Here is a 12,507-nt window from a genome sequence, read left to right on the forward strand (position 1 = left end):
ATCACCCAGAAGCGGTTCAGGATAAAACCACAGTTTACGATGAAACAAACATTTACATTTCAAATTGTTTGATGCCTTTCTAGGAGCATCTGGCAGGAGATAGTCAGATCTTCCGGGTCCAAAGCTGGGTGTGAGTTTGAGAAGCGTGTGATTATATAAAAAAGGAATGGAAAATTGGATTTATATATATAAGTGAATTGTAGTATTGTACCGTTTGGCTAAACTGAGAAAAAAAAAAGGAATGGAAAAGAGGGTTAGATGTAAAACTGCTGAATACTAAATATTTATAATTGAAATGTTGGCATTTAGGGAAAATATTTGAAATTATATTATATTGTGAAAAGGGAGTAATGGGAGAACATTTGAATAAGATAATTTAGAGTTAGGCTTAGATTTTAGAAAAAGGACCGATTTCAATTTAAAGGGTTTCAATTTGAAAAAAGGAAAGAGAGGAGTGGAAAAAGAAAAAAATCGATTAGAGATTAGGGCGAATGGTAATAGTGTGTCTATATTAGAAGAAACAGAAGGAAAATAAAACAAAAAATGAGAGAGAAAGAATTTCACGGCGAAAAGCGAAATATATAAAATGGTGTTGCAGAAAACTAAAAGCGATACAAATTTTGACTTGGCCAATACTCTGTTCAGAAAAAAAATGTACTGTTTGTGTGCTTGTAAAATGTGTTTGAAAAAAATAAAAAAAACTTTTATTAAAAAGAGAGAGAGAGAGAGAGAGAAGCGCGCGATGACCCTCTCGCCACCAAGAAAAATCTGATTCTACCTTGTTGATCCCACATTCCGTTCCATCCAGAAGTGGGACGTGGAGCCGAGAGCAGGTGGATTGATCAGCTGAATTGGTGTGGCAAGAGAGAACTTGACACATGTCCTGGAGAAAAGAGGATGGTGGTCAAGAAAAGGGAAAAAGATGTTTGTGAGTCATAAAAATCTATTTCTGTGGCCTCCTTTATCGCAAAAAAAATTGTAATAACGCTAAAACAAACAGAGAGACAAGGGTACAGTTACATTATATATACTCCCATGGATGGATAATGAAGGAAAGATTTAAAAGAAAAAAAATTGCCCAGGAATAAGATAAAGAATTAGGGAAAGACCAAGAAGAAATTGATTCTGGAGAGACAGAAGAAGAGGTTGTATCCTTCAGTTTCTCTCTTCCGGCATTCGTTCTTTCCACCCTTTCTTTTTTCTTTACTTTCTCCATCTGGCTTGCTAATCCTCCTCAGCAGTTGAAAGAAGAATGTGGTGTCCGGCTGAAGATGCTCATAGCTAAGATGGAAAAATTCACTGGGCGAATTTAGGCCATCACCCTGTCTCGACCCATTGTAGATGACAGGATTGTTATTGGGAGAATAAAAGAGTCATTTTGCAGAATGAGATGAGAGAGGAAGAGAAGGGAAGGGAAGGGAAGGGAAGGGAAGGGAAGGGAAGGGAGGAAGGAAGGAAGGAAGGAAGGAAGGAAGGAAGGAAGGAAGGAAGGAAGGAAGGAAGGGGAACTGAAAGATGCTGAAATCGGAAGGGATGGGAAGGAAAGAAGAACTGAAAGATGCTGAAATGAATGAATGAATGAATGAATGAGAACTGAAAGATGCTGAAATCAGGGAAGGGAAGGAAGGAAGGAAGGAAGGAAGGAAGGAAGGAAGGAAGGAAGGAAGGAAGGAAGGACAGACAAACTGAAAGATGCTGGAAGGAAGGAAGGAAGGAAGGAAGGAAGGAGAACTGAAAGATGCTGGAAGGAAGAAAGGAAGGAAGGAAGGAAGGAAGGAAGGAAGGAAGGAAGGAAGGAAGGAAGGAAGGGGAACTGAAAGATGCAGGAAGGAAGGAAGGAAGGAGAACTGAAAGATGCAGGAAGGAAGGAAGGAAGGAGAACTGAAAGATGAAGGAAGGAAGGAAGGAAGGAAGGAAGGAAGGAAGGAAGGAAGGAAGGAAGGAAGGAAGGAAGGAAGGAAGGTGTCAGGCTACCTCCGACTATAATTAGGAAAGAATACACCTTGACTTCATTTGGAACAAAGACAAGTACTTTTACTTTTTACAGTCATGATAGCAGCCAAGCAAAGTTGGAACTGAGACAAAATATGGCTAACATATCATATCCCCCCATTTGTCCCTCCTCCTCCAGGAGGTCAGGCTGGTTTGGTCCAATGCCAGCTTCTTCTCAGCCCCTCGTGGTAATCTTCTTCCACAGGTCTCTAGATGTCAGTCATCTTAGGAATGCAGTGTCTGTTAGAAAAACGCGCGCTGATAACACTCAGTCGTTAATCATCCCTCCCCCCTGTTATGTCAGCCGACACTCTTAATAGGCTCCTTTCCCTTACCCTGTACGGTGGTATGATACATCTCATTTCCTAAAGAGTTTTATAATACAGAAATAAACATTTTACATTCTATCTACTGGTATAATCATTCCAAAGCATATGAAGATTGGAGTGGAGGCTGACAGAAGGAAGGGGAACTGAAAGAGGAAGGAAGGAAGGAAGGAAGGGGAACTGAAAGAGGAAGGAAGGAAGGAAGGAAGGAAGGAAGGAAGGAAGGAAGGAAGGAAGGAAGGAAGGAAGGAAGGAGAATTGAAAGAAGCTAAAATCAGGGAAGAGAAGGGAAGGAAGGCTGTTTGAACGAACCTGTTCAACCTTCGAAAGCCTCTTCTGCCTTCAGAGTGATGGAAGTCCACCTAACCCAGAAACAACCGTTGTTACCTACCACGTCATAGCTGAAAGTGCAGGCCGAAGCCCCCGAACCGAAGGCAATCTTGCACTGTTCCTCTGCTCCGAAATACAAGCCGGGCTTTGCTTCCGGCAGACTGCTCTTTAACACAGGCAGATCATCTGTGCAGCTTGCTTGGCCTGTACTGGTAATAAACCAGAAGGTTGCTGGGAGTTAGTCGGGAAGAGAACACACAGACCATATCAAGAATGCCGGCGGAGTTCCTTGGTGCTCCCTGAGCTGGGCTGTTTTCCTGCAGACGTTTCCTGACCCAACTAGGTAACATCAACAGTGCTAGAGGGAGGGGGGGGGTTTCCAGAGAGAAAGAGGAGGAGGCGGAGGAGGATTATGGAGTCATTGGTGGTCTCCGAACTTGGTTGTTTTCTTGCAGATGTTTCATGACCCAACTAGGTAACATCATCAATGTTAGTGAGTGTGCCTTGCTCTCTTTTTATGTCTAGTAGCTCTGAACACACATTCTTAGGTAAAGGTAAAGGTTCCCCTCGCGCATACGTGCTAGCCGTTCCCGACTCTAGGGGGTGGTGCTCATCTCCGTTTCAAAGCCGAAGAGCCAGCGCTGTCCGAAGACGTCTCCGTGGTCATGTGGCCGGCATGACTCAACGTCAGAGGCGCACGGAACGCTCTTCCCTTCCCACCAAACGTGGTCCCTATTTTTTTCTACTTGCATTTTTTTACCTGCTTTCGAACTGCTAGGTTGGCAGAAGCTGGGGCAAGTCACGGGAGCTCACCCCGTTACGCGGCAGCACTAGGGATTCGAACCGCTGAACTGCCGACCTTTCGATCGACAAGCTCAGCATCTTAGCTGCTGAGCCACCGCGTCCCTTTAGCAAACGATAATTGATGGAAAGATCTGGAATCTTCTCTTGAACATTGGATGAGGATCCAAGGAAGAGAGAGAAAGCACAACCTTGGTCCTTTTACCTGACAAATGCCTGGAGCTGCTCTCTGCTACAGACCGACCATGTCAGATCCACGCTGTTGTGTCCCCCTTCCGAGCCCATAACATGTCGGTCCCCCACGCAGCGGTTCCCTTCCCCGTCGTGGTCAATCCCAAAGCTGTCATCAAAAACAGAAGGGAAAAAAAATGAAAGAAAGCAGAGGAGCGGTAAAGATCAAGATTTTCCTATGTGTTGTGCCTTGCCTGCCCTCCTCTCCTCAGCCGGGCCCCTCCCATCTCCTGCTATCTGAGCCAGAGACTGATAGTGAAGAAGAATGGCCTGGCATGCCTCCAGCCCCCAGCCCTGGCACCATGCCCGGACAGACTGAGCAAACAAACCTCCCTACAGCGTGTGAGCAAGAAGCCAGCCACGAGCTAGAATTGCCGGCAGCTGAGCAGGAGGACAAAACATGGACAGATCCCCGCTTCCGGAGAACGGAGAGGCGACGTCAGCAAAAGGAAGGGAGAGGCAGGCCTGGATAAGTGCTGAGTCATGGAGCCACACCCCATGGCCTATATAAAGGATCTGCTTTTTGGCATTCCTTGAGTCAAGCAAAGTCTCATCTGGTTGCTGAAGTCACACCATGGATTCCTGCTTGCCCTGAGAACTCTGACAGGAATTTGGCAAAGCTGCAGAGGCTTCGTGGCCACGCTTGATACAGACTTCCCAGACCCGGCCGTCAGAGGAGGAGTGGGACACGACACTACGGTTAACCCAAATCCCAGAACTGCCCTTGGGACAATTTCCCTTTTGGCTGTTTAGCAACCAACTCCTATTTACGATCACAATTTATCAGGGAAACTGGTATTCATTCATTCATTCATTCATTCATTCATTCATTCATTCATTCATTCCAGAATCGTTCTGGTCCTTCTTGCCCACTGACCTGTGAGCAATCTCATGTGCGATGGTGATGCCCAAACCGAAGCCGGTGTCTTCGGTGATGATGCAGCTCCAAGACTTTGAACAGGCTCCTCCCTTCGAGGTGACCCCACGCACCTGCTTATTTCCATCCGGGAGTTCTAGATCAAACCTAGGCAGGCCAAGAAAGAAAGAAAAAAATCGAGAGAGGGGAAGAAAAGAAACTAAGCTAGGCTCAGATTTCCGCCAATTGGGCGACCATTGCAGTTTCCAGGGTTACAGAAGTTACTCAAAAGGAAAACGACTTTGTCCCCAAATCTTTGCTCAGAAAATGGACAGTCACGTGACTGCAGGACACTATAGATGACCTTCTGTGAGGTCTGGTTGTTGACTACCTGTTGTGGTCCGCCAGCAGCCTGCGGAGCTGGCAGCGGAGTCGGACAATGAGGAGGCTGTGTAGGACAATGGGCCAGTCCTGGACTCAGGGGAAGGCCCGGATGAGGGCTCTGCGTCGGAGGCAGAGATGGGCCATCTGGGAGCGATGTGCTCCCAGTTACATTATCCGCCTCCAGAGGCGGACAACAGAGAGGCAGAGGAACAGGAGGAGCCTGTTCCTAGTGCACGCATGCGAAGAGCTGCCAGAAGGTAAGAGCAGCTGAAGCAAAAAGGACGACTCAGGAGTAAGGCCAGAAGATAATTGGCCTCTCCCATAAGGCTTAAAAGAGCAGCAACGAGCCATTGGGTTCTTTCTAGAAAAGCAACATTGATTCCATTGCTTCTTGTCAGCGTCTCTTGAACTTTGTGGGGGTTTTGCCAAGAAAAGCCTTTGGCAGGTTGCCAAAGACATCAAAGGTTGGTGATAAGGCTGAAGGATTGTTTATGAAGAATTTGTTTTGGACTAAGCTGAGAATGAATTAATTCTCAGCTGCTTTATTAAAATAAGTTTGTTCCGGACTGAATTGTGTTTGGTAATCACTACTTGGGCCTCGATCACAACACTACCTGAAATATGGTCACATGACCGGGGGAAGGACCACTGGAACTTAGAATCCAGGTCATAAGTCCCCCCTAACTGACCAGTTGAAGTTCTGATGGATCAACCTGGATTCTAAGTGACCAGTTGTAAGTTTGAAGAGTAATTATTCTTCCTAATATTTCACACAAAGCATTATGGCTCTGGAGAACCGAATTTGTCTCCCGAGTGCTGAGCTTGTTGCCTCATTAAACCGTTCCTCAAAATTAACGGTAATTACTTGGTTACGTAAAGAACGAGGTCTGCGTGATAAGGATCCAGGTCATTCTCTGGGTTGATCTCCAGGCTCCATTGGCAAACGCTCAGGATCGAGCTTGTGATATTGGTGGAGATCTGGATGCCTTCCTGGGAAGAGAAGACACATTGGCCCCCCATTAGACGCAGATTCAAGGGGACACAATTAAGGCTGAGACTTGACAGATCCACATGATAGCAACAATGTCTTCAGGGATGGAACACCCCCAACTTTAGGTGGTCAAGTTTAAACCTCTGGTGGCTCAACAGACTAATGCAGTCTGTTATTAACAGCAGCTGCTTGCAATTACTGCAGGTTCAAGTCCCGCCAGGCCCAAGGTTGACTCAGCCTTCCATCCTTTATAAGGTAGGTAAAATGAGGACCCAGATTGTTGGGGAGGGCAATAAGCTGACTTTGTATATAATATACAAATGGATGAAGACTATTGCTTGACATAGTGTAAGCCGCCCTGAGTCTTCGGAGAAGGGCGGGATATAAATGCAAATAAAAAAAAACTTCAGACCCACAAATTTGGATTGTCCGGACAGGTAGGTCTCTTAGAAATGAGAAAGACCTGTGCTTTTTTCTCTCTGGACAGTCCAAATACTTTACGTGGCCTCGATAGTTAATATTTTATCTCTATCTGAAGAGGGTTCCACAGTTGAATACATACGGTCGACTGTCTCAGGTCATTTCCTGGGCTGGGTCACAAATTTCACAATTTCAGTTTCATTTTTTTCTGGAGAATATGAAGGGAAAAAAAATAATATCAATTTATCTCTCTCTCTCTCTCTTTTTACCTCAGGTTCTGTGAGGATAATCATTTTGATCAGATGAACCCTGAATTGAATACCCAGTGAGGGATCGCGAAGAAGCTCTGCTCCCTGTGTAAGAGAAATATATATATATGCATCACATCACGGAACTCCAGAGGCCACAACACCAAAGCTCAGGAACAAAAGACTAGGACCACACCCACACAGGAGGCTGCGAAACAGCCGACCAATCTGAAGGCACCCACTCCATCTATCAATCAAGATGCAACCATACAGCCAACCAACCCGCTCACAGCAACACTCCCCATCTCGACCAATCTGCAAACACCCACTCCATCTACCAATCAAGATACAACCACACAGCCAACCGGCACGCTCACAGCAACACTCCCCACCTCCCCACCAGTATTTATAGAGAGACGGCAGCTCAGACCACGCTTTGCTCACACGGGCACGAAGCCGAAAGCACCAGCCTGAAGATGATGAGTGAGACCTCGTCAAAACGTCGCCAAGATACCCTCAACCTTACACGGGAAAAGACCTGAATATGCCAAGACCGATATGTAGGTCTTTCGTTATTCGGGTTTTCTCCTGCATAAAATTGGAAGTGTCTTGGCGACGTTTCGACGAAGTCTCATTCGTCATCTTCAGGCTTCAGCTTCATGCTTCTGGGAGCAATGAAGCTGAAGCCTGAAGATGACGAATGAGACTTCATCAAAACGTCGCCAAGACACTTCCAATTTTACTCGGGAGAAAACCCGAATAACGAAAGACCTACATACAAACACCCGCGAAAACCTCAGAAAACATATATATATATATGTATGTATGTATGTATGTATGTATGTATACAGATGATTTGTAGGGAAAAATTCAGATTCTGAGATTAACACGTTATTATTTGCAGAGAGAAAAAATGCAACTAGGGAGGGAAGGAAAGAGAGAGACGGAGGGAGGGAGAGAGGGAAGGAAGGAAGGAAGTTTCCTGTGTGTAGCCCAAAAAGAACTCACAATGTTGAGGTTGGTGAGAATGTATCTCTCAGTGTCTTCTTTGTGGAACTGGTGAACATCTGGTCCTACCACCACTAAAAGCTCCAGATGTTTCACCTTCTCCTCAATCCCTCTGCGAATCCGGGAGGAAAACTTTCCATCTGCAATGGAAGCAAGAGAGACGGAAGACCCATGAAGCACGCAAACTCAAAGTTGAAAGAAGTGGGAGTTATTATAGATACGTCACTTCTGTTTTTAATTTGAGTTTCCAAGCACCCCTGACCCACAATGGACAGGTTGAAGAAAAAGGCTGTCCCTTCGCTTCTCGGTTCTTTCTAATTTCCAAGAAAAGCAACAGCAACAACAACTTACTGGTCTGTGCTGAGTTTGAACCGTCCTGCAGACTGCTGTAGACGATGTGGGGCCTCGGGACATGAGGTTCCACCAGCTGGTGTTGGTGTTGCTTTCTCACTGGTCTGATGTGAACCTTCTTGCCCCGAACACTGATAAAACCTTGCTAAGGGAAATAAGATGTCAGAGTGTGTTGCAAAAATCAAATCCAGAACGCACACCCAGGCAGACTGGTGCAGCAGGATTCATTAACTTCTTTATATACATAATAATACATGAAGAAAAATGTACAATACCCATATTGAGTCTTCTTCAACATAGTAGCGGTTACAAGCAAAACACAAGGCAGGAGAGAACAGTTAGTTTCATTTCAGCAGAGCAGACTAGCCCAGACTTGTTTCATTTCAGAGCTGAGCAAGGAGCTTAATACAAAGGGAGCCTCCTCTATACAGGAAAGTTACAGCTTCTGCACAGACTCAGTTGCCTAAGCCACGCCCGGACTTCAGACTTTCTGTTTCTGTTTCCAGATAAGCCTCATTGGCTGAGCCTGTTACCCTGCCTATTCATTGGCTGACCTTGTTACTGTGTCCCCATTGGCTGATCTATTCCAGTCCATGAATATTCATACTCTGACATAAGATACCCTCAATGTGCTCATGACCAGATCATTGCAAATAATATAAAATCCTTCCATTCCCCCACCGTTCGGTTTAGAACTGAAAAAAACCTCTTGAATGAGAAGTCAAATATTTTTAAGTGGGGGGAACACCCAAGGAAACTCCAGTTGCCTTTTGGAAAAGCCCCTTTGGTACAACCATGACTTGGATAATTGAGAATCTCCACAGGTGTATATCCAACACACCTTCCTGCTCCTCATTTCCCCACAACAACAACCTTGTGAGGTGGGTTGGGCTGAGAGAGGAGAGCTGGCCCAAAGTCACCCACCGGATTTAGCTCGACACTCTAAACTGACCTGAGTGGCATCGAACTGTTGCAATATATTTTACAACCCTGAACACACTGGGAGGTTTTAATGGAACTCGGCACCTTTGCAGCCTGAAAGATCTTGAGATGTTACCTACCAGCTGTCCTTCACAATAGGTGACACGGCATTTGGCCCCCGGGGGTTTGAGTGGCTTCCCTCCAGCAAAGCAATTGTGCTTTAAACGCCGTAGCAAACTAGCGGAAGAGTTTAATCTTCGGGTGCTCACGAAAAACGGGGGGGAAAGAGCTTGATCCTGAGAGAACTCAAAGGTGAAGTGATCCCCTGAAGCGCGGAAGGAACAACGCTGGCCTGGACAAGATGCCTGCCTGTCTGCGCAGGAGCAAGTCAGAGGCACGAATTCAAATTCCGGCACTGGAAAAATGAGAATAGAGATGCAGATACGTTGGTCCTCAACAGAACCAAATTTGGATTGATTTTGTATCTGGAGTGTTCTGCTCTGCTCTGCTCTGCTCTGCTCTGCCCTGCCCTGCCCTGCCCTGCCCTATTCTATTCTATTCTATTCTATTCTATTCTATTCTATTCTATTCTATTCTATTCTATTCTATTCTATATTGTATTATTCTATTCAATTTTCAATTTTCTATTCTTTTCTATTCTAATTTCTACTCTATTCTAATTTTTATTTTCTACCCGTTTCTATTCTGGAACAGGTTGGTAACCATTGTTTTTTCTGTAGCTCTAATGATCCTCTGACGTCTGTGTCTGTCTTGTTGGGTTGCAGAACCAAACCAGACAGTTATGGAGGTGCAGATGACAGACTCAGTAATGCCTCTGTAGAACTGGATCAGCAGCTCCTTGGGCAGTTTGAGGTTTCTGAACTGGCGTAGAAAGAATATTCTTTGTTGTGCTTTTTTGATGACGTTTTTGATGTTGGGTGTCCATTTTAGGTTGTGAGATATGGTAGAACCTAGAAATTTGAAGGTCTCTACTGTTGATACTGTGTTGTCTAGTATTGTGAGAGGTGGAAGTATGGAAGGGTTTCTCCTAAAGTTCACCGCCATTTCTATGGTTTTGAGTGTGTTCAGTTCCAGATTGTTTTATTTTCTATTCTATTTTCTATTCTGTTTTGCATTCTATTCTATTCCAATTCTAATTCCAATCTAAATATGGACCACAACTGGACTAGATCCATGTACTGGTCTCCTTGCATCTCAAGCCTAATTAAAATCAGGGCAGCAATCATTAAAATCGGTGCGAGACGGGGCGTCTTCTTACCTGCGAGGCTTGAATTTGTCCCGAAATAAAAGCAAATGTCGTGGGCTTCCAAACTATTCAGAAACGTCTACAAGGAGAAAGGGGAAAAGAAAGTCAAAACCTCACAGATCAAGATCAAAAACTCCCAGGCCACAGATCAAAAGATCACAGATCAAAGGACCACGGATCAAAGAAGTCAGAGCTCCACACATCAAACCGGCAAGCAAGAGAGAGAGAGAGAGAGAGAGAGAAAGAGCTGAAAAGAGCATTGAAAGTTTGCAGAGGTTGGGTCCAAGACTGGACGTGGAAAAATGAACGTGGGCTGTGAGGAAATTAAAGAAAACCCACTTCTGTCATTTGCAGATTGGAGGTTCAACACACACAAAGCAGAAGACTAGCAGCTCTCTCTCCTGGACACCCACCCACCCCCAAATCATTACTCGGTTAGAGGTCAAACTTACCTTGTGTATTTCGGATGACCAGCAAACCTTCAGTGTGAAAAACAACATCAAAAGATTCTTAGCCATGATTCATGAGCTAAAGCCACCTTACCGAGCAGCCAGGAAAAACCGCCGATTTCTTTCGCCTTCTGCAAACAGGCAGTTGTGGGGCAGGAGGGCCCCACATTTAAAGAAATGAGACAAGAGATCAGGGGACAATGTTTTTGCTAAAGGCACCAGAGGGGGGCAGAGGGCGAGCTTATGCAATATTTGCAGATCAGCAGCAACCAAATAATTGAGATTATTTGGGTTTGTTTTAAAAGCTATAAAACAGAAAGGATGGAACATGGAATAGGTGGTATAATTGGCTGGAAAAGAAATCTAAAATTAATGTATAGTGACTGTTAAGAGAAGATATTATAGTGGAAATGCAATATTAAATACGTAATCGGTATGTATATAATTTATTGGTTATATGAATTGGTATGTAACAAACAAAATACATATGTATACAATTGGCCGAAGGATAAAATGGATATTACTAAAGATGCCGGTATTGGAGAGCTGTTAAAGTGTAATTAAGATTTTAAAGATGTAAATATTGAATAAAAATATTTTTTTTAAAAACTATCCTGCTGAGAAATATTAAAGAAAAGCTATTTATTTAAAAAAAAATAAAGAACAGAAAGTATGGAAGAGGAGGGGAAAAAACTTGTGTGAGGTTTTTTCCCATGTTTATTTCTCCAGTTAATAGCCAAATATCTCTAGAAAGCATGAAGAAGGCTGGGTTAATATCATTTAACGGACCCTGTGGCTTCAACTAGCAATAGCTCAAAATTTACCTAACTTTCTTTTTAACCAACCTTTCTTTACTGTATAATTCTGGAAACTCCCCTACTGTTGAAGCAAAGCCATGAATATCCAATTCATAAAAAGTGCAGCTCTTGATTCAAAATATTTCCTGTCCTATCTCAAGGGAAATGTATGATATAGACAAATGTTCAGAAACTGAAAAACTGGATCGGCTGGTCTAATATTTTTGGGGAAATTTGTCTTGGTGGGAAAGCAGGCACTTCCGTTTTAGCATATCTCTAAATTTAATGGCATAAAGACAAGACAACGAAGGCAAGGGAAGTGTCAAAAACATGTCCACTTTAAAATCGTTTTTCCATTGCGTTCAACTCCTGATCGCCCATGGTGAGTTTTTTTTTTGGAGAAGGTGATATTAATGAATGGTCACAGCCTGATTCCAAAATATCAAAATAAATAAAATATCAAACTAAAGTCCTTCCCCAGCCAGCCAGTACTCTGGGATTTTCTGGTTGATCTCCTATCCAACTCTTCACTTTTTAAAAAGCAACCAAGATTAGCTAGAAACTTTTTGCTGGACCACCAACAACACCTAGCCACTAGTAGTCCCAACATTGTGGGATGGTCTGGACTGGCTTGTTGCTCTCTGAGCTTGGTGGTTTTCTTGTAGACGTTTCACTACCCAACCAGGTAACATCATCAGTGCACCACGATGAAACATCTGCAAAAACACTACCAAGCTCAGAGAGCACCAGACAGCTCAATCCTGAGCTACCAATATTCTCTTCTACAAGTATTTATTTTATTTTATTTTATTTTGTCACAACAATATATGTAAGTATCATACAAAAAGATTATATAGTATATAAACATATATATGAGTAAATATTAGGAGGTATAAGCATATATATATATGACCGCCCTGAGTCCTTAGGGAGATAGGGCGGTGTAGAAATATGAATAAATAAATAAATAAATAAATATAGGAAGAAGAAAAGAAAAACAATAGGACAGGAACGGTAGGCATGTTTGTGCACTTATGCACGCCCCTTATGGTCCTCTTAGGAATGGGGTGAGGTCAATGGTATAAAGTTTTTGGATAAAGCTTTTAGGATTATGGGAAGAGACCACAGAGTCAGG

The 12,507-nt window shown here is 43.8% G+C and overlaps 1 protein-coding gene across 1 annotated transcript in view; it reads right to left on the reverse strand.

Annotated features, from left to right (window-relative positions):
• Nucleotides 1-8,217, reverse strand: part of ADAMTS13 (ADAM metallopeptidase with thrombospondin type 1 motif 13) — a 33,569-nt gene extending 25,352 nt beyond the window's left edge. Inside the window, exons 1-9 of the mRNA XM_058159560.1 lie at nt 8,209-8,217; nt 7,939-8,083; nt 7,588-7,727; nt 6,601-6,684; nt 5,786-5,910; nt 4,558-4,704; nt 3,655-3,789; nt 2,710-2,857; nt 779-883 (exon numbers count right to left, since the gene is read on the reverse strand). Coding sequence (XP_058015543.1) covers nt 779-883; nt 2,710-2,857; nt 3,655-3,789; nt 4,558-4,704; nt 5,786-5,910; nt 6,601-6,684; nt 7,588-7,727; nt 7,939-8,083; nt 8,209-8,217 — 1,038 coding nt within the window. The remainder of the gene's footprint in view (nt 1-778; nt 884-2,709; nt 2,858-3,654; nt 3,790-4,557; nt 4,705-5,785; nt 5,911-6,600; nt 6,685-7,587; nt 7,728-7,938; nt 8,084-8,208) is intronic.
• Nucleotides 8,218-12,507: the final 4,290 nt, after the last annotated feature.

The sequence above is a fragment of the Ahaetulla prasina genome, chromosome 16 (assembly GCF_028640845.1).
Source record: "Ahaetulla prasina isolate Xishuangbanna chromosome 16, ASM2864084v1, whole genome shotgun sequence".
In the NCBI taxonomy this organism is placed as follows: Eukaryota; Metazoa; Chordata; class Lepidosauria; order Squamata; family Colubridae; genus Ahaetulla; species Ahaetulla prasina.